Source organism: Labeo rohita, chromosome 8 (genome assembly GCF_022985175.1).
Source record: "Labeo rohita strain BAU-BD-2019 chromosome 8, IGBB_LRoh.1.0, whole genome shotgun sequence".
Taxonomy (NCBI): domain Eukaryota; kingdom Metazoa; phylum Chordata; class Actinopteri; order Cypriniformes; family Cyprinidae; genus Labeo; species Labeo rohita.
Window position 1 is genome coordinate 32,963,697 of NC_066876.1, and position 22,514 is coordinate 32,986,210.

The following is a 22,514-nucleotide window of genomic DNA, read 5'->3' on the forward strand; positions in this document are numbered from 1 at the left end:
ATCTGCAAAGTATATTTCTGTATTAACATGGGAATATCATATGGAATGTAAATATTTGTGTAAGATATATTTGTCGGTAAACTGCTTATGTACCCTCTCTTGTTTTTTTTGTTTTTTTTCCTCCTTGTTCCTTTATTCTGAGGCACGTGAAATGTGTTTTGTTATACATTGAGTTATGGCATTGTACATGCTATTTGTTGCAACAACAACAAAAAAACCCTAATTCATCCCGCCTTTAGAGGGCGCTGTGATTTGCACAGTGATTTCGCAGTGACGCTCCAGTAGTTTGTGAGTCTGTTTCAGCTGTAGCCACTTAGAAATGTGGTGTGAGTAAATTCGCTTTTAAACAAACATTTAATTATACCACATTTTATATGAGCGTGTTTTAAGACTAAAAGAACCACTTGTTCTTTTGTGCTGCGCTCGTTACGTGCAGCGGTGCTTCAGCTGTCAGTGGCGGGAAGTGTTGTTTTCTCTCAGGATGGTTCTAATAAAGTTTCCCGCCGCGGTGTGTGTCGTGGCGCTGTTGTGTGAGTGGGTTCGGTTCGGCCTGGGCTGTTCGGGGCTGCTGCTGTGCCGCTCCTGCGGGCACGAGGTGGCGGAAGACACGGACCTGAGGTTCGTGCCCAGCCGCCTGGCACTGTCGCACCGGAACGACACGGTGATCGGAGGGAAACGCGTCTCCGTTCAGCTCTTCGAGAATCCGCAAGGCTTCCAGTTTGAAGTCGTGACTTTTAAGCGAGCAGATGTGCTGAAACACTGGCCGGCGGACAGTCACTTCACCTGGTATCCGGGTCTCGCATGGACCGTCGCCACCTGCCCGCGGTGCAAAACACACCTAGGTGGGTGTTTGGAGGGTGTTCGATATTTGTTCATATGAAATGCAATAAAAAATATTGTACACATTGTATATACACTACCAGTAAAAAGTTTATAAACTCTAAGATTTTCAATGTTTTTTAAATAAGTCTCACCAAGTCTGCATTTATTTGATCCAAAGTACAGCAAAAACTACAATTTTGGAATAAGTTTTGCTGTTTAAAATAAGTGGGTTTTTTTTTAATATACTTTAAAATGTAATTTATACCTGTGATTTCACAGCTACATTTTTAGCATCATTACTCCAGTCACATGATCCTTCAGAAATCATTCTAATATTCTGATTTGCTGCTTAAAAAACATTTATTATTGTTATTACACTGAAAACAGAGTAGATTTTTTTTTTTCAGGTTTCTTTGATCAATAGAAAGTTCAGAGAAACAGCATTTATCTGAAATCTTTCTATTTCTATTATAAATGTCTTTATCATCACTTTTAATCAATTTAAAGCATCCTTGCTAAATAAAAGTATTATTTTCTGTATTATTTCCCAAAACATAAATAAATAAATACATATTGGTGTTAAGAACAACAACAATAATAATAATAATAATAATAATAATAAATGTTTCTTGAGCAGCAAATCAGAATATTAAAACGTTTCTGAAGGATCATGTGACTGGAGTAATGATGCTGAAAATTCAGCTTTGAAATCGCCGGAATAAATTACATTTTAAAATATATTCAAATAGAAAGCAGTTATTTTAGATATTTAAATGCAGGCTTGGTGAGCAAAAGAGACTTTTACAAGAAGACAAAACAAAACAAAAAAACATTAAAAATCTTGCTGTTCAAAAACTTTTGACTGGTAATGTACGTAGTACAAACAAGTATTTAAAAGCACAATAAGTAATGCATTGCTCAAACAGTAGAGAATGGTGATAGCCATATTAAGGTCTTGAGTTTGTTTGCTATGGAAAGCAAAAACTGGTGTCACTTGCTCACCAATCTGCAGTGAATGGGTGCCGTCAGAATGAGAGTCCAAACACCTGATAAAGATATCACAATAATCCACACTACTCCAGTCCATCAGTTAACATCTTGACAAGCCAAAAGCTGCATATTTGTAAAAAAACAAACAAAAACAAATCCATCATTAAGGTATTTTAAACTGTTGCTTCTAACCAAAATTAGACCATTAATTTATAATAACACTTCCTCCAGTGAAAAAAAAAGTCCATCTCCTGTTGTCTCTCGCATCAAAACCCAGTTTTTTAGAGCTACTTTTGATCTGTATACAGATCTCATACAGACGTCTTTTTCAATGAAAAAAGCATTATTACGCGCAGAGGACTCGTATTTTAACCAGAATCAACTGGTTGACGTTAAAAAAAAATCTTAATGACTGATTGGTTTCTTACAAAAATACAACTTTTTTTAGCTTTTCAAAATGTTAACTGATTTGGAGTGGTGTGGGTTGTCAATTAAATTATTGATGTTTTTATCAGTTGCTTGGACTCTCATTCTGACGGCACCCATTCATTGCAGAGGATCCATTCGTGAGCAAGTGATGTAATGCTACATTTCTCCAAATCTGATGAAGAAACAAACATCTACATCTTAGATGACCTGAGGGCCAGAGGATGTTCTCAGCAAATTGTCATTTTAGCATTTAATTCAAGTGATATTTTTTATCTCGTCTTCGTTGAAGGTTGGGCATTTCAGCCCAGTGACTGGCCCAAGACGGTGACCCGAGAAGAATTTGAAGGTTCGGACCAAACATTTGTGGCGCTCATAGTTGACAGACTTCTTCAAGAACACTTTGCATCCACACTGCTGATGACACCAAAATCTTTTAGAAGTTGACACTTAGCAAAACCACACTTTATGCCATTTAATAAAGCTATTTTTATGGGGAATATTTTATGTGACTAGAATCCCTGGTTTTGTTCTTGACTTGACCCAAAATTAAAATATTGCTGTCCACTGACTTCTAAAACCAACAAAACAATTTGAACCTTTATTACTCTTCTTGCAACTAAAAGAATCCCAAACATTTTTATTTGAACAAAACCAACTGAACAGTTTTAAGTAAGGGCAAAAAAAAAAAGTTACAAGCATGATTTGACTCCTTTTTTTAATATTTTATTTTCTTTATCAAAAATGTAATCCATTTGAAATCTGGTGAGTGTCTGTAAAACAAGACAAGATAAAAATCAAAGACTCAATGATGGTGTCCACATACCCTCTTTCCTCAGCCCTCCTGAACAGACATAGTTACAAGAGGTAACAGGGATACACTACGGATGCCTATCTGCTGATTAAACCATGAAGGGTTTAAACACCAAGAAATAAAGTAACAAAACTGTGGAGAACGCTAGAGCTAGCAGATCACTGTGCACCATGGCTTCTGTTCAATTAACCACACAAAACTTTAACAGGAAGAAAATTATACATATTTGTACATATATATATTTATAAAAAAAGAAAAAAGAAAACAAACAGAAAACACTACTCGCAAGTCTACTCCAGACGACGTGCGGCCGATAACTACAGTGTTTTGCTTTTTACCTCGAAATGCATTTGGAAATTGAGATGGTAGATGCCATGTCGGCAAGATTTTGCAGTCAGTTTATTGTGAGTCTGTTCGGGGGACTTCAACATGGCAAGTTCAGGATAGAGGAAAGATGGAGCTCAAAAAGAAAAAAAAAAGCAGGAAAAAGAAGCATCTGGCTCCCCAAAAAAACAACAAAAAAGCCAAAGAAGCAATTTGGAAACAGGACTGGGGAAATGTGGATAATATTCCTCTGTTTCAGCTTCAGTCATCCTCGCCTTCATCATCCTGCAGTAAAAAAGCACAATTAACACTTGAAGACATTTGAGAATCAAAAATGTAAGAAAATTAGAAATTGGTTACATACCTCTCCATCATCATCCTCCTCTTCCTCTCCATCATCTTCTCCCTCTTCGTCAATATCATCCAGACCTTCCTCGTCTTCCTCCTCATCCTCACCCTCTCCTTCCTCATCCTCCATGTCTGGAACCTGTCAGAGTTTGAAATGCAAATGAATGACTCATAACTTCCATTCAGCTGCATAAACTGGAAGAATTGTTGAGCCACATCATTTAAATGGCTGGAATGGAAACTTTCTCTGAGCAAATTATACAAACCCACCACTATAACCAAGTTCTACACAAGTTTAATCTGAATTTTTTTTTTAAAGCTTTCCATTTGTATGTGGATGTCATTCCATATTTGAGTTTACCAAGTAGTACTGAAGAGGATTCGGCCAAATGTCGTCTTTGATGACTTCGCCCAACTCGTCGGCCCCTGAATCGGCGTGATCGGTAAACCAGGTGAAGAAACTCTCAGGTTCTTCATGTTGCCTCTTCTTGCCCGCTTTACTCTGTGTCTGACTGGATCGACTTGTGAGGTCCTGCAAAAGAAGAATGGATTTGCATTAAACTACTTGCCAGAACTCAATCACAGAGTAAAACCCTTTTAAAATCAACACCATACATACTTTTCCTGGTTTCCATTTGATCTCTGTTGACTTTGAGGTTGGGTCTCCACTTTCGTTCAGGTGAATTTCTTTGGAGAGGACTTTGTTCTCAAAATACATGTTTTCGTCGAAATACTAAAAACACAACAGAGGAGATGGTGAGTTATGGAAACAAAAGCTCCAAGTCGAAAAAAAAAACAAAAACAAAAACAAAAAAAACTATGTTTACCACTTACAAAATCTATTCTGTAGCCGGATTTGATGTCTTCAAACTCTGTCACCTCTACTCTGGTCAGATAGTGAAGCGCCTCCTCATCCTCCTCCCCAAGAAGAGCTGAGACTGTGGAATTAAAACAATATTAGATTAAACGTTCACTAAACAATGTGGTTAAAGAAGAGTTTGCACAGGATCTTACCTTGTGGGTGGTTGACAAATGTTGTGACCCAGAAGTTGGGGATTTTGGCTATGAGTTCTGACCTCTTCTGGAAGAACGGCTGGCGGAGTTTGTTGTATTTCTGTTCAACCTTAAGAATTTCCTCACTCGCCTGCTCATTCAGTCTGGATGAGATGAGAAAAACGATTTAAAATCCATTCATACGCACTTAATTTATACCGCGGTAATTCTGTTAAAGCGCGGATTACCGCGGTTTCTCTTTCAATAAAGTTAGACGTACCTGTCAATTTCATTCTGTACTTCATCGATGTGCTCGATGGCTTCTTGTTGCTCTTTTTCTAAATGAGAACACAGTGTTTTAAAAAAAAAAAAAAAAAAAAAAGACATTTCACGGCAGCTTTCGCGCTAAACAATAACAAACAAGCGCAACATATGCTAAAATGCTTTTATTCCCAATTCACATTAGTGAAGTAGAATAAAAATAAACTTTTTAAACGTCACATCTGTGGGTGATTTTTAATAAAAAAATCTGTATTGTTAGCAGTACATTTTCTGTGACGTGAATGCAGAGCCGCGCAGATGCCGCGTGGTTTAAATGTGCACCGAATCGCTCACGCTGCACCTGCTTCCGCCGCGAACCCGTAACCACCTGAACGGCCGATACGCGTGTAAAATCGCTTCATCTTTAATTTCCACCATCATTCAGTCGTTAAAGTGCATAAACAGCCATTATCCCGTGCTACATCATGGCGGAGACGTGGCTCGGCTAGGCTAAAGCTAAAGCACAACAACAATAAAGCAGCGTGCGGACGCTTCCGTTCCGCATGTTTAACGTTCTTTAACCGCACGCGTTCTTCGAAAAATCCGTTGGCAGAGACAATAAAACAAACTCCCGCGCTTTGATTTTTGAATCACAACGGTTTTCGTGTGCGTCTTTATGGGGCTTTGTGGCGCGCTCAGTGCGCGCACGGCCAGAAATCAAACATGGCCTCCGCCGCCGGCTGCTGCCGTCCCTCCGCGAACATCCAACCAGACCCGCGGCCAATCACAAGCACTGCACATCGCCACAGTCTACAGAATCGAGTCGTACTCGAGCCGCTGCTAATTAACTAGCGATAATAGCGTTTAAAACCCCGCTTAAGAGAAAAGAGAAAGTGAAAATGGCCGCCGATCGTTCTCGCTTACCCGAGGTCTCGTCCCCTCCGTCGTGGTTCGAGTTCAGTTCCTTTTTACTGACTTTAGCCGCTGAGGCAGACATGATTTCACTGATCACGACGAGAGGAGTTTTCAGTGAGAATCAAGCGCGGTGGTTTTTCAGCTCGCAGAGGTAGAAGATCGTCCTCCTTGAACTCGGTTTCTGGAGACTGTAGTAGGACAAGAACAGAAATGAGTGAGCCCGCGCTGCTCCACACACAAACTTACAGCGAGGGAACGAACGCAGATTCTCACGCGCTCTCTTTCGGACAGAACGCGCCCCACACGAGCTCGAAAAATGAACTCCGCCCCTCCAAGAACAACCCGCCGAGCTCGACGTTGGGCCTCGAATCCGCTCTCTGATTGGGCCGCGCCGGTGGGGGCGGGGCGGGGCGTGGAACCGCTACAAAAAGGGCGGGATTTTACTGAGGCTCTCATAACATGTCATCTGAATGTAGTTAAAATGGTTCCAGACATCACAACACTGAGAATAAACACACACGTTTGTATGTTTATGTAATATTTAAACTGAACGTGGACAAATGACGCGTAAAAGACGCCGTTCGCATAGAACGCATTTTGTATTCCGCCGCGCTGCTGTTCCATTGTTTTCATACATAAACTTAAGCGAGAATGACGTCTTTGTTGCGAAAACGTTAAAAAACGCGGCGCTCGAATAATAAAGTTAAACTTTTTTTAAAAAAACGTCGAAACCTTGCGTTTTTAACGTAAAAACGCGTTTCTGTGTAACTTGCCCACAAATCCTGTAGCTCTAAATGGCGCAAGCAACGCCAAGGTCATAGGTTCGATTCATATGATTGAATGAATTCATCAAATGTATAATTTTAATATCAATTCAAGTTCGAGTGTTTGTCAAATGTAATTAATTGGAAGCACAAAGGTTATAGTGCATACTCTCTCTGTCGCTTCTCCACTGTCAAATGAAGGTAAAATGCCAGTAAAAATCATGATATTTCTGAGAAATACACTTAATACCTGACGTTCACTAGTTTTTATGGTGACCCTTGCTAGTGCACTGACTGCTGAACTAGGGTGCTGTAGATAGAAATGGATTACAAGCCACAAAACTCTTTAAGTTAGTGGTTCTTAACCTTAATTTTACACAATATCCCAATGGATTTGCATGTCTTTTCCAGTCGTTTGTGCTTTACTGGTTTAGAATTTTCAATAAAATCTTTTTATACTCACCATTTCTTTCCAGCTAAATATTTTAAAGCTTGAACTATAGATAAGCACATATTCTTAATAAAAAATGGCAATTGATTTAAAACGTTTTTATTTATATTATCCAGGTCACACTTTTAAAATGAGGATACCTCAAATTTTCCAAGATGGGAACCCTGATTCTTCAAGGAAATGAAATCAGTTGTTGAATTAAAAATATGTTTACATATAGTCCACAAGAGAAAATAATATTTGAATTTATAAAAATGACTCTCTTTAAAAGTTTACATACGCTTGATTCTTGATACTGTGTTATAACCTGAATGATCCACAGAATGATCAACAGAGTCTCTTGTTTGTCCTGAATAGTTAAACTGCCTGCTGTTTTTTAGAAAAATCCTTCAGGTCCCACAAATTCTTTGGTTTTTAAGCATTTTTTGAATTTGAACCCTTTCCAGCAATGACTAAATCATTTTCTTTTCACACTGAGGAACTACAGTAGGTTCAAACGCTCACTGACGCTCCAGAAGGAAACACAATCCATTAAGAGCCAGGGGGTGAAAACTTTTGAACAGAATGAAGATGTGTACATTTTTCTTATTTTGCCTAAATATCATATATTTTTACAATTAGTACTGTCCTTCAGAAGCTACTTACATGTTTCACAGAAGACAAAATAAGTTAAATTTACCTGATCTTCAAATTCTAAAGTTTTCACCCCCCGGGTCTCAATGCGTCGTTTTTCTTTCTGGAGCATTAGTGAGCATTTGAACCTTCTGTAATAGTTGCATATGAGCCCCTTATTTGTCCTCAGTGTGAAAAGATGGATCTCAAAAACATACAGTCATTGTTGAAAAGGGTTCAAATACACAAAAATGCTAAAAACCCAAAGAATTTGTGGGACCTGAAGGATTTTTCTAAAGAACAGCAGGCAGTTTAACTCCTCAGGACAAACAATGGACTCATGAACAACTATCACTATACAAAAAACACAGCTGTGAATCATTCTGGTAACAACATAGTATTAAGAATCAAGTAAATGTAAACTTTTGAACAGGGTCGTTTTTATAAATTCAACTTTTATTTGCTCTTGTGGACTATATGCACATGTCTTTTAAGTGAAATATCTTATTCAGGTCAGTACTAAATAAAAAATAATATGATACTGCTTATTTTGGTAAAATAATTAACATTTTGCAGATTCTGCAAGGTGTATGTAAACTTATGACTTCAACTGTAGCTTGTTTAATACTTGCTTTATGCTGAATAAATTTTAAGTCATCTTGAGGCTCAATTGGAAGTTTGCCCATTGCTTTAAGTCAAACAAATCCAAGTTTGTGGTAAGTTTCTAAACAGAAATTAATTAATAACCTGAAAGTTCTTAACTTCAATCATTACAGCATTTTTTTCTGCTTATAAGAATGATTCATTAGTGAATCAATAAAAATTGTGTGCAAAATTTATTTAGTCATATATAAAATTAAGTTAACAAACAAATAAAAAGAAAGGGTTAATACAAACCGTCCCTCGTTATGTAAACGGATATACATCACGCAACAAATACGTATAAAACAGACCAAAAACATCGACCAATCACCCAGTAATTGTGGCACAGGATGAATAATGGCGTAATTAAATTAGCATGTAGATACTGTACATGTTCCCTGCAGCTTTACTACATGAAATGATGAAAATAACCACATCACATCAGTATTAGTAAAAACACGATTAATGTTGGGTCTAAAGAGATGCTTTGAAGGGCTCAATAAAACACTTTTCCTTCATGAAATCCAGTCATACATTCCCGTTAGTGTGTCTAATGTAGATCCTCTCCCATGCTACCGTCCCGCAGACGCAGCAGAAGTCCCACAGATTGCAGATGACTCCTCTGTCGAACGGGTTCTCCTCCGAGTCGCAGTGTTTGAGGTACACGATGCGGTGTCGTGACATGAACTCCCAGGTGGTGGTGTTCACCGAGGCCAGGTAAATGTGAATGCACAGCAGGAGCAGCACGACCACCGAAAACACAGCCGTCAAGGCAAACGCCCCAAGCAGGAGTCCGTTCTGAGTGAACCACTGCTGCCAGGTGGGTGCAAAGACGACGCCGGACCTTAAACACACACGCTTCTGGGTAATTCATAGTGCATTTGATGCATTATAAATAACTCCTTATTCTGGACTGTGAATAATTAGTATTTCACAGCATATTGATGTTGACTGATAAAACATCTTAACTTGATCAATAGAGTCGAGTGTGTAATGAGGGGAAAGCGCAAATCAGCTTAATTAATTGCTTCTCTGGAATCAATAAAGCTAATGCATTGCTTACTGTATGTTTTACAGTATATACCACAGGGGGTTTCAATCTATAACATGCCACAGCACCCGCAAATATGATCAGCCTCATCCTAAAATTTTAAAATAAAATATTTAATGTTTGAACAACTAATTGCTACTCTGACAAATGAATATTATAAATATATTAAAATATTATTTGGAAAACATTCAGTTTCTGTTACTTTAGATTATGTCTTTCTCTATGCACTATAATACTGTTAATTGTATAAATGAAATCTGACTTACATGAATAATATTTTAGTCAAATTTTATATTTTTTATATTAATCATATGCATTTATTTACTTAGCTATTATTTATTGATTTAAATCAAAATTTATTTATTAGTTATTTAAATAAAACTTTATTTAGCTATTTGAATATTTTTTTTCTTTATTTTAATCCCATCTTCTTTCATGTTTCTTTATTATTTATTTGTTAGTTAATTTATTTATTTAATGAATGTTTTTATTTAGGTTCAATTGTATTTATTTTAATCAAATGTATTTATTAAATAACATTCTTTATTTATTTACTTTTAGATTTTTAAATCAAATCTGATTTATTTATTTAATTAAAAATGTAAGTTATTTATTATTTAATTTTAATAATAAACTTAATTTATTTTCTTTATTTCATGATTTTTTTATTTTTATGTATCGTAATTTGGCTTATTTAATCAAATGTTATTATTTTAATTATATTTATTTAGATATTCATTTAAATAAAAATTCATGTAGTTACTTAATTTTTTCCCTTTATTTTAATCCCATCTTCTTTCATGTTTATTTATTATTTATTTATTTTATTTAAGTTAAATTTAATTTATTTATTTTGTATTTACTTATTGATTAAATAAAATTATTTACCTTTATCACGTTTATTTAGCTATTATTTATGTTTAATAATAAACTTAATTTATTTTCTTTAATGAATGTCTTATTTTTATGTATTTTAAATTGGCTTAATTAATCAAAAGTTATTATTTATTTAAATAAAAATTTATTTCGTTATTTGAATTTTTTTTTAAATCACATCTTCTTTCATATTTCTTTATTTGTTTGTTTATTTGTTAAATTGCATTTATTTATTTTAAACAAACGTATTTACCTATTAATTATTTTTTTTTTTACGTTTATCACATAGTTATTATTTCTTTGTATACCAACTCTGATTAATTTATTTTATTAAAATTGTAATTATTTTTTATTGATTATTTAATTTTAATAATAAACTGATTTTTTATTTTTATGTATTTTAATTAGGCTTATTTAATCAAAACCTGATTAAAAAAATTATTTGAATTATATTCATTTAGTTGTTTATTTAAATAAAATTCATTGATTTCAGTTTAATCAAATGTATTTAGTCAATTGGTTTAATCTTATTATTATTATTATTTTTATTTATTTATTTTATTTTTTTACTCTTTCTTCTCTACAGACCCCCTAGCACTTTCTTTGTGACCCCCTGGGGTTCCCCAGACCCTAGTTTGAAAACCCCTGGCATATGCACATAGTATGTGAAACTGTGCATTATTAATAAAAGCTAAAAAAAAACAGCAAATGCATGTTCTGCTCAGACTCACCACGAAGCCTGTAAACCCCAAGATACGGCGACAAACTGCACACACAGGTAGAGCAGGAACCATTTGTGATTCCTCTCACCAACACAGTTGTCTATCCAGGGACAATGATGGTCAAAACGCCTCACACAGCGCTTACACATCTTACAGTGCTTGGCCCTCATTGGTTGCTGGTTCAGAAAGAAAAACAAGAAAGATTAAACCGATTTTACTGGATGAAACACACACACACACAAAAATCATGAACGTCAGTTTATCATGGAGCAAAACGAGCATTTAGGTTATTGCAGTACCATTAAGAAGCAGTAGCCACAGCGTCGCTGCTTTAACGAACTGTGATCTTGAGGAATCATCTTTTCCAGTTCTTCATTACTGTCCACTGATGTTGCCTGAAAGAGCCCAAATATTAGCCTACATTAGACAGTTAGTTGAGTAAGATATTATACAGACTTTACTTTCATACCTACCTTTGTGTCGCTGTCAGACAGAACAAAACCAGGATCCATTAGAGACACAGTAAAGTACAGCAGTACAGAGAGCAGAACCACAGAGCTGAACAACACAGGCTGGAACAGATCTCCTCTCTCCTGACACTTACGGAGATCTGCACAAAAACGTGACTTTTAATATTTAATTTTAATGTCAATATATAAAATATATATTATATAGAAAAATAAAAAGTAAAATCTATAAAATAAATATTAAAAGTAACATATCAAAAGTTTCTTCTGCTCACCAAGCCTGCATTTATTTGATCCAAAATACAGTAAAAGCAGTAATATTGTGAAATATTTTTGCTATTTAAAATAATTGCTTTCTATTTTAATATATTTTAAAATATAATTCATTTCTGTGATCAATACTACATTTTCAGCATCATTACTCCAGTCTCCAGTGTCACATGATTCTTCAGAAATCATTGTATTATACTGATTTGCTGTTCAAAAAATAGTATTATTATTATCAACATGTAAAACAGTTGAGTGCATTGATTTTTTGATAAATATCTGAAATTAAAAGCTTTTGTAAAATTATACACTATACCAGTCAAAATCCTGGAGTCAGTATAATTGATTTTTTATTTTATTTTATTCTATAACAAAGTTATAGAAATGAATAGTTTTATTTAGTAAGGATGCTTTAAATTGATGAAAAGTGATGATAAAGACATTTGTAATGTTACAAAAGATTTATATTTCAGCAAAACATTTTATTCATCAAAGAAACCTGAAAAAATTCTACTTAGCTGTTTTCAACATAATAATACGTTTTTTTGTGCAGCAAATCAGAATATTAGAATGATTTCTGTAGGATCATGTGACTGGAGTAATGATGCTAAAAATTAAGCTTTGAAATCACAGGAATAAATTACATTTTAAAATACATTCAAATAGAAAGCAGTTATTTTAAATAGTAAAAATATTTCACAATTTTACTGTTTTTGCAGTACTTCGGTTTTTAAAGAGACCTTTAAAAAACATTAAAAATCGTACTGTTCAAAAAAATGAAACCTCACTTATTAAAGAATAAAATGTACCTGTGTTATGCAGAAACAGGACTAAAGTTGTGAGCCATGTCAGAATGACATGAACAGTCCGCACCAAACAGCCTGATTTAAACATGTTCTTACACATCCTGCGACTTATAAACAATAACTATATCAAGAGCATAGCTAGATTATTAAATATACAAGTTCTATTCTGTATGTAATCTTATAATGAAACACATTAACATAAAGTAAACCATTTTAAACTAGTTGTTGAGATTGAATCGCTACTTGTGTATGTTTTTATTCCTCTGATTTTGTTGTATTGACGTTTCCTGGTCTCAGCGGTTGGTTGGATTTCAAAATAAAAGTCGTTTTCCCGATCCGGATTTCAGAATAAAACGATCTTGAATATGAATTGTTCTAGAACTACGTGTTTTAAATTATTACATTAAAACTTTTAAGAATAAAATGTTGGTTTATTAAAATCCAGTAAAATGCCTATATCATGTTCAAAACTGGAGAAGGAAATAAATAAATCGTATAGAGAAAATTGTGCGTATGTCTTCTGAAGTACATGCAGTGATTTGACCTGCAGGTGGCAGTGTTCAATAACTGTTTAGGACAAAGAAGAGGCCTACATGAAATACACAGTTTAATTTAGTCACAGAGATATGATCCATGTAACTGTTCTGAGACCAGGTCAAATCTAAGTAGGACTGAACCCTAATCTTGTGTAAATAGGTCAGATGTTGAAATATAATATTAGCTGTTTCACCATATTATGTAAGAAAGGCATCAGCAGTTTTTAAAATGTGCATGTGCATGTGCATATATATATATATATATATATATACATATATATAGGGTGCATTTGCAAAAACAAATCTGTTTTGTGTGCATTCCAATTAATCTCAATCAAACTGCAGTTGGGTTATTTTAATTTGGTAAAAAAAATAAAATAAATAAAAATAAATAAAACTTACAGCTAACACAATGAAACAAAAACATCATTTTGTTTTACGTTTTATATATATATTAATTATATTAATATATATATTAATTATATTAAATTACATGTAATCATATATATATATTTTAATAAGATTTTGTTTAAATAGTTTTTTAATATATATATATATATTTATATATAATATAATATATATATATATATATATATAGAAGTTGTAGTTTTAAGCAGATTTAAAATATTTTAATTTAAATATAAATTTAAAAATATTAAATTGAATTGTTTTTTTAGAATGCTTGTAGTATACACATGTATTACTTTTTAATATTTATTAAAACCATTTTGGTGACACATATTAGCAAATTATACAAAATTTGATTGCATTTCTGAAAATTAAAAACACCAGACAACATACTTTGAATATTAGGTTTTTATTGAAAAAATAAATTACATTTAAAGATTTTTTTTTTTTTTTAAAAAATGATCTAAAACCAAACTAAAATAAGAGCCACTTTGACTGAAATGCTGTTACAATGAATCATACTTCAAATCATTAACTTCCAAGAACATCCATCTTAAAGCAGTTTCCCAGTGCTCCAGAGGCTTTTCACAAATCACATCAAAACAGTCTCAAACAAACCTGTGCATTTATAAGTTGCAATTAGTGTACTCCAAACCCCCAATACTGCAAGTAAGCATATCATGTGCATTTATTACTCGAACATATGGTCCCCATTACAAAACTCACACGCTCTGACAACATTTACGCTAACTGCATTGCATTCATAATTGACTAAAGCATTTAAAGTGCATTCGTTTTCAAATCAACCAGACATGATGGCAAAGCTAAGAACATCGGTGTGCCGATTTAAAATAACCACAATTAACATTAAATTAGACAGAAGTTAAACTACTGAAAAACACTGGCTTCTGAAACTCTGTGCAACACATTCATTAAACTCTAAGATGCCACAACAGAAATAAATATCTGGTTATAAAGATGTATAAATACATTACTTTAGTCAATATAAAGCAGCATTAGTAAGAAACGGGCAATAAGGCATTTCACAGTAGTCTGTAGTGTTGATTCAGTTGCATTGCCCGACTAGATCATAACAGCATTTGATTTCTTCTCGCAGTGGCACTTTACACATACATGACAAAACACGACAGTCACATGAAATCGATAAATGTTGGTCCCTGATTTCAGCTTTCAAACTTCTTTTTTACCAGTCTAGAGCGCTAAATAAATAATGAGATGTTAACGGCGTTGTCGTCCTCGCTCGCATTCACAGAATGAGATGGCCTCCACACCTCAAGGTGCAAAACCTCGAGATTTATGCCTCATGTCCGTTCGTCAAGGCTTTATCTTGACTGCACGCCTAACGTCGACTTGATGTGCTCGTACACGACGTAGCTGATGCTGACGGCCGGGATGACCTTCAGGAAGTTTGGGGTCAGACCCCGATAGAGACCCGTGGGGCCCTCGGTCTTCACGATCTGCTTAAAGAGTCCCGTCATTGAGACTTGGGATGCGCCTTCAATCGTAGCTGCAGAAATAATAAAAACAATATTCAGTACACGCGTACATTAAAATGCATTATGAAGTAAATATATAAATGCACATTAAATAAATTAAATGCATTAATTAATATATTATATATATTAAAATATATTATTATTATACACTTAAATAAATGTATTACTATTAAAGTTATATTAAACAATATAAATAAAACAGATATTAAATAAAAAGTTAAATAAATTAAATGCATTAATATATTATATATTAAAATATGTATTAATATTATACACATTTTAAAAAATGTATTCTATAAGTTATTAAATAATATAAATAAAACGGATATTAAATAAATTAAATTCAATAATATATTATTTTGAAAAACATTAATATTATACAATTAAATGTATTACTATACGTTATATTAAATAATATAAATAAAATGGATATCAAAATTTTACATTAATTGTATTAAATATATAAATAAAAAGCATATTAAGTAATATAAAATGTATGTTTAAAAAAAAAAAAAAGTAAAAATTAAAAATAAACAATTAATGAAATGTATACCTATTAAATAAGATATCTTATTTAAACCTATTATAAACCATGAAACTCACCTTGTGCCTGCATGCGTGTTCGTACGAGAGCTAGCGGGTAGCTTGCGAGTTGACCGCACGTGCTGGAAACTGTACCGCAGGCTAGCAGCACAAACACACCCGGATCCGCATTATCTGTCCCGTAGCGCTGAAGCCACGAGTTCTTTAATGTCTATCAAGAGCAAATTAGGAAATAAAATTAGTTTTTTTTTTTTTTTTCCCCCATTCATGAGTGACAGCAGCAGTTGCTTTAGTTTGTGTTCGTCTGCTCACCTCATAGACTGCCAGGTCGATGCCAGCGTACGGGATGATGCCCAGCATGTTGGGGACGTAGCCTTTGTAGAACGCGGACACTCCTTCACCCTTCAGGATCTGTTTGGCACAGTCTGAGATGCCGTTGTACTGGCCTGTCTTTCTCAATGCCAGACGGGTTTTGAGAACCTGAAGAGAAGAGCATTACCAGCTTAATTTAAATGGCAAAACCATGTGTGAATTACAAATTAAGACCGATTTTTCCAGTTTAGGGTTGCTAGAACACTAGAATGGTGTAAAACTCACCTCCATGGGGTAAATGGCGCTCTGGGCAATGACTCCTGCCAGGGAACCTGCTACAAAACGCTCCGTGATCCCCAGAGTTTCCTGACTGCTTCCCATCAGCCGTTTAATCTGACAAAGAAGAGCGATTCATTTAAGTTTTTGAGTGGCATTTACACACAAAGCAAACGTGATGAGCAAAAAAAATTTTTTTTTTTATTGCCATGGAATAATACTGTATTATAGTATTAATAAAGAGTATAATAATTTATAGAACAGTAAATTACTAATATTTATGACCTGTTTGTTGCCGCATTACTATTATTATTAATATGCTTATAGTTTCTTAATATCTTGAATTAGAATTATTTGTAAATTAAATAATATTTTAAATAGGTTTTATTCATTTAAGGTTTTAATATTTAGTTTAATTTTATCTTAGTATTATATTCCTTGCCGTGCTACTATTACAGTTTCTTAATATCCTGAATTATTTATTTTTAGATTTTTAAATGTATTTGTTAGTTAAAATTGGAGTAATGTTATTAAAAACAATATATTCATTTATTTATTGAACAGTTTTTATTCATTTAGGTTTTATTAAGTTTTAGTTGATCTATTTTGAATTATCTTAGCATTATGTTCCTTGCTGTGCCATTTTATTATTATTATTGATGTACTTTTACAGTTTCTTAATATCCTGAATTAGATTTTATTTGTAGACTTAGTAGAATTATCTTACTATTATATTCCTTGTCGTGGGAATAGAGTTTTCAGTCGTTTATTTAATTTCAAATTCGTTTATTAAAGTTTTCAAACATTAACCACAGAACTACTATTTTGTAACTGCATTGAAAACAGCAATTTTTCATTATGACACAGGTCATAAAAATGACATCCCTGACAAAAGAAGTGCATCAGCTCCGATCCATTACCTGCTCATAAGCCATGAATTTAAGGGCTGACTCGGGCGCGATTTTGATGACGTTGATGCCGTTGCCTCTCCATAACGAACGCATCCCTCCTTCTTTGATCATCTGTGCGAGACCACTCACAATACACATCTTGTTTCCATGAGATCCATGCACCTAAAAAAGAAGAGCCAACAATATAGGTTTATTAGAATAGTGCATCAATATCAACACACGAAATCATACTTTAGTGGTTTTAGTGATCAGATTGAAGCACTTAATTGAAACTAGAGCAAAGCTGAATATCTCGGAAAATGTAGGTAAAAGGTTTTGCCCCGAATCACCGAACAATCAAAGTCCGATTGAGTAACAGCTGACATAAACATGACACAGATCTTCACTATCGCTCAGCAGTGACGACGTCAAACCGCAAGGTGGTCTTGCGACACACTATCTCGCATCTGACCAATCAGAGCGCAGCACAGAGGGTGTGCTTGACTCCTCAGATTCTGATTGGTCGTCTGACTGAACCGTATAACTATTCACAGAGTCCACATCGTTTTCTGGAACATGCATTTATGATTTACTGATTAACTCCTCTTAATGACTCTTGGGTAACAAAACCAATTGTTCAGATCGAAGCCTAACGGCCATATAGTTATGAAGCCAGTTTACACTTAAGTTTAGATGAATGGGAAATGCTTGTGTAAATAAAACCTCCTTCAGTCTACAGAGAAAGTTGAGGTTGGGATTTAGTAAACACCTATGCCCTTGAGTCAATAACTCAAGAAAGGATTGCTTTATTAGTTTATTATAGCGTAGAAACAAACAAGATGTAACACTAATCTAGTTCTGTCCACCCTACATTGACTTTGCGCTGTGATTTGGGCATTTCGCAGGTTATCATAAGGTGTGCGCATCACCGTACCTGCATGAGGACTTTGAGACGGTCGAGCGGGGCAGTGCAAGTTCGGGAAACGGCTCCAGCTCCTCCACCAGCAACCAGGTGTCTCCACCACATCCCTGTCATGTGCTCCTCTGAGGTAAACTCATCTGGGACCATCATGTTCTCACCCACATCGAAGATCTGCAAACAAATACCAACATGGTTAAACAATGAACACAGAATATAATAACCAGCATAAAGATATCAGTCAAGCATTGTTTTTAGTAAACACCTACGCTCTAAAAAATGATTTTCCAAGTCATAAAACATGCTCCAATAATCTCTTTATTTACATGAAATGCTATTTGAGACTTAAAGTTTAATTCCACATTTAATTCAATGTGTTACTTTCCATTAATTATGGAATTTGCTAAGTTAAAATGGTTTCAAAACAAATCCTACAGTGTAACAAAATATTTTTTAAAGCTGTAAATAAAATACAATGACCTTGTAAAATGCAGTAGTAAAAAAGGTTAAAAATGACTTTTCAAAGCTGTAAATAATATTATTAATATTTTTATTGTTTAAAAAAAAAAAAAAAATCTACTTTTCCTACTTACAAATTTCATATTTAATTCAATGTGTTACTTGCTGTTTCTTTGTAATTATTTGTGAAATTTAGTAGTAATTTTTGAACGAAAATCATTTTAAAGCTGTAATTAAAAAACAATTAACTAGTTTATTGTAATATGTGAAATTCAGTAGTGAAAATGAAAAATTTAGGTATTTTTAAATTTTAAAAAAAAAAAAAAAAAAATCTCTTTAAAGTTGTAAATATTTATGTTTTACAAAAAAAACTAAATTTACTTTTCTGCTTAATTTCACATTAAATTTAATAATATGAATTTTACTGGCAAGCGTAAATGTCATTGTAATTAGTTGTGAAATTTACTAGCAACTTGTTTTTAAATAATAATAATAAAAAAACACTTTTAATTCAGTGTGTTACTTGTCATTTCTTCTTAATAATTTGTGAAATTTACTAGCAATTTTAGTCATTTTTATACCAGATAGTTTTTCCCTAGTCTAGTATTTGGCATAAGTGCAATGGTCAACTGCAAGAAACCTGAAGTGCAAAGACCTTGGCAGCAACAGCGTGTGCGTCAGAGTCGTCTGACCTAAGCAGTGACGCTGGCAAAAACTTGGAACTAGTCTGTGTTTTTTTTTTTTAGGGGATCAACGTGTTGTTTGATCCAAAAAATCCATTGTGGACTTTACAAACTCATGCAAAACCGATTGCACACTCGTGCACATTGCAACAGATTTCCAAGTCCGCCTCACTGCGCGCCGTACTCTGCCTCGTGAGAACAAAGACCACAATCCAGCTTAAACTGGAGTTCAATAAGCATCTAATGTAGGTCATTGATACTGAACTACAATAAAGTCTCAAAATGAACATCTAATTGCGAGAGTCAACAAGTGCTGTTGCTTAAGAAGATAGCACAGTTAGTTCCGGTTTAATTTGAGTGCTCTGACATTTGATTTACATTTTTAATAGATGGATTTATGCACAAACTCTGGCGTCTGTATTAATAGAAGGATGCTCTGGAGACAGACTAGTTAAGATTTAGTAGCTGCAAGGTTATACCTATTAAATTGGACCTCGTCCTAGATCACGGTGTTCCAGTAGGACTGGAGATATTTTAGGCAGTCACGTTAAGACTGTCATCAGCCAAATACCAGGCCTACGTTCTGAACCCATCCTAAAACCCGAACTGGCATAAATAATGCCCATTTTAAAGAATCTAAATCATTTCAAGCAGTCATATTAATGCCACTTTTCAGTCCAAATGAATAAAACAGCTTGTACTAAACAATCGGTCTCAATTGTTCTGAAGGATTTGGACTGGTATTAGTTTGAGTGCAGGGTTTGTGTGGGAGAAAACGCTTACGGTTGAGTGTTTCCAGTACAGGATGATTTCGGGAATGTTTTCGGCAGGCTGCAATGTGGGATACTTCTTCCATTCATTCCAGTCAATAGTCATTGTGCCGTTTTTGTCCATGCTGCATGAGGAAGATGGGACAAAAAAAAGGTCATTTAGAGCCTGTAAATTAGTTCTGTGCTTTACAGTAAATTTAAGCGATCATAAAAGCTGACTCAGTCCACTGAGAGATAAAATAATCAAGAGGTTTTATATAATCTGCATTTATATAGTCATAAACGAAGGGTTTGGTTTCTTTGTAGAGTAATAAAAAAAGTACTATAATAAATTCCTATGAAATTATGAGTAGAATTAACAATGCAATAAAATTGCTTAAAACTGTGTTTCATAATAAAGCAAAAAAAAAAAAAAAGTAATAATAATAATAATTAATTATGTTTTCATTGAGTTACTCAGTCAAACAGTGAAATTTTAAAGACTTAAACATCACCATTATTATTATTAGTCAAAGCCCTATCAGAAAACGATTTCAATATTGTCCGTTTTTTTTTTTATTCAAACAATATTTCACCTTTGAAGAACTCTTTCCGCTTGTTGCAGGGAAATATGGACGCCAAGATCTCGCAGGGAGTTCACAATGTCGTTGGCGTTCACTTGACCTGACATGGGACAAATAATTAATCATCAGTTATTTCAGTTCACCTGGTTGCAATTTGTAAGTCTTAGGTATTACATTAAGGTTTAATACCAGCAATCTTTCTATCCAGGCTTCTGAAGACAAGCTTCAGGTCTTTCTCGTGGTCTTGGAGGTAGTGCACAAACTCTTCAAAATCCAGTTCTCCATCATGCTCTTTCACTTCAGTCTTCATGGTTTTCTGTGAAGAGAGAAAAAGTTGCAAGAAAGTGTGTGAGAGAATATCCAATGCACTGCATATGGAAATCATTGCACAACCAGTAAGTTAATGTGTGAATATCAACAGCTGGCAAACTAGAACAGACAGAATAAGAGCGTCAAAACCTTGTACAAATATCTCCTTAGACCTCCTTAGACTCTTCTTTCATTGTAATCACTGCATGCATTATATAAAACATCAGTTCATGAGATTATAAGCATATCTGCACACTCATCCAGATGATTGCAGCAGCTCAGACAATCATAATCGATAAACTTTCAAACCTGTCAATTGTCTCAGTGAAACTGCACCACTAGGGGCGCCATACAGTTTTCAGTTCAAGGACATCTGTGTTCAAGTCTAAATCTAAACGTGTAATTTACAGAACCATGGTATTGATGTGGCTAGACAGCTAAACACATTATTAATACAATTTAATTAGCCGATAGTAATAAAAATTAGCGGTTTTATGTTTTGTGCTGGGGAAACTCCATATATGGTCATTTAAACGGAAGAGCCCGCGCACCGGAAACGTCATGCGTCAAAAATGTGTAGTTTCTTTTTGAAAAATTAAATAATTAAATAAGTAAACTACTTAAGTTTAAGCGATTCAACTACTTTAACTTCTTTTTAGGTTACATTACAATGAAAATATATGGATGGGCAACGTTAATTTTTCTTACCTTCCTCCATTTTCGGTATGTAGAAAATTCCTGCGACGGCAGAAGGACACTGAGGGACTTGAGCGACTTGAGCTCGGACGGTAATCCATTCGATTCAAAATACTCCACCTCGACTTGATCGAATTATGGACAGGCACATAGAGGCACAGGCACAACATCTTGAAAATAATAAAAGTCTTCGACAATAAATAAATAAATAATACAAGAACACTCTCGCCTGCCGGCGGTTAAACGCTCAAATGCCGGTAAAGCGCCTGATCACGTCGAGAAAAGTCCTTAGGCACGCCCACTGAGTAGGGCGGCGGGCTCTGATTGGTTGCTCGTTTTACGCATTTGAACCGAACGTCCAATCACGTGTGATATCCATTGCGGTCTATGTAAATGAGACCCTCCTCTTTCACTACACACGGGGCGCACTGCCAGAAAACACATGTGACTTGCTGTGAAATTCCAGTGTTAGTGACTCATAGAATTTCACATTTTCTCAAGTGAAACGCCACAGAACATTGAGAAACCGGTACAGACCTGTAACATGTTGTATACTAAAAACAAAAAAATACAGAATGAATAATTATCATAAAAATAAACCCGTTATTTTCCTCCCTAAAGCTAGTTAACATGCCTTAAGGCAGGGTCCTTATAGTTAGCCAAAACTAACTAAAACCAACTCATTTGTTACTCTTTTGTTACTTGAAATAAAATGAACTTAAATAAAATGAACTCAAATTAAATTTCTCATTTTCATTTAGTTTAACTTTATGTATTAAAATAATAAAAGTAAAACGGAAATAAAATAAATAAAAACTATATAGACATATTTTTAAAAAAATAAAAAAAAATAAAAAAACGACAAAAATCTAAAATTCTAAATATTTTGTCTCTTTTAATGTCTCTTCTGCTTACCAAGCCTGCATTTATTTGATCCAAAGTTCAGCAAAAATAGTAAAATATAAAAATAGTCACATGATCCTTCAGAAATCATTGCTGCTCAAAAAAAAAAAAAAAAAAAAAAAAAAATAAAAAAATATATATATATATATATATATCAATAGTATTATTATGTTTTAAAA

At 34.1% G+C, this 22,514-nt stretch overlaps 4 protein-coding genes across 4 annotated transcripts; 1 reads left to right on the plus strand and 3 right to left on the minus strand.

Annotated features, from left to right (window-relative positions):
- The first annotated feature begins 277 nt into the window (after window positions 1-277).
- Window positions 278-2,750, plus strand: si:ch211-51h9.7 (uncharacterized protein LOC558400 homolog). The gene is made up of 2 exons (XM_051117799.1): window positions 278-842; window positions 2,531-2,750. The coding sequence occupies exons 1-2, from the start codon at window positions 482-484 to the stop codon at window positions 2,683-2,685; spliced, it is 516 nt and encodes a 171-aa protein (XP_050973756.1). The 5' UTR covers window positions 278-481; the 3' UTR covers window positions 2,686-2,750.
- Window positions 2,751-3,266: 516 nt separating this feature from the next.
- On the minus strand, window positions 3,267-6,210 carry seta (SET nuclear proto-oncogene a). The gene is made up of 8 exons (XM_051117798.1): window positions 5,903-6,210; window positions 4,998-5,055; window positions 4,739-4,881; window positions 4,559-4,662; window positions 4,344-4,457; window positions 4,086-4,256; window positions 3,741-3,863; window positions 3,267-3,661 (listed from the first exon to the last, which is right to left on the minus strand). The coding sequence occupies exons 1-8, from the start codon at window positions 5,973-5,975 to the stop codon at window positions 3,638-3,640; spliced, it is 810 nt and encodes a 269-aa protein (XP_050973755.1). The 5' UTR covers window positions 5,976-6,210; the 3' UTR covers window positions 3,267-3,637.
- Window positions 6,211-7,562: 1,352 nt separating this feature from the next.
- On the minus strand, window positions 7,563-12,866 carry zdhhc12a (zinc finger DHHC-type palmitoyltransferase 12a). Its single transcript, XM_051116387.1, has 5 exons — window positions 12,555-12,866; window positions 11,485-11,621; window positions 11,311-11,406; window positions 11,021-11,187; window positions 7,563-9,206 (listed from the first exon to the last, which is right to left on the minus strand). The coding sequence occupies exons 1-5, from the start codon at window positions 12,649-12,651 to the stop codon at window positions 8,891-8,893; spliced, it is 813 nt and encodes a 270-aa protein (XP_050972344.1). The 5' UTR covers window positions 12,652-12,866; the 3' UTR covers window positions 7,563-8,890.
- A 1,021-nt stretch (window positions 12,867-13,887) lies between these two features.
- Window positions 13,888-21,687, minus strand: slc25a25a (solute carrier family 25 member 25a). Its single transcript, XM_051117437.1, is given in 11 exon segments — window positions 13,888-15,023; window positions 15,616-15,766; window positions 15,868-16,035; window positions 16,153-16,260; window positions 17,064-17,216; window positions 17,968-18,126; window positions 19,878-19,989; window positions 20,440-20,527; window positions 20,617-20,743; window positions 21,445-21,566; window positions 21,569-21,687. Coding segments are annotated over 11 exon segments (1,407 nt in total). The 5' UTR covers window positions 21,603-21,687; the 3' UTR covers window positions 13,888-14,838.
- Window positions 21,688-22,514: the final 827 nt, after the last annotated feature.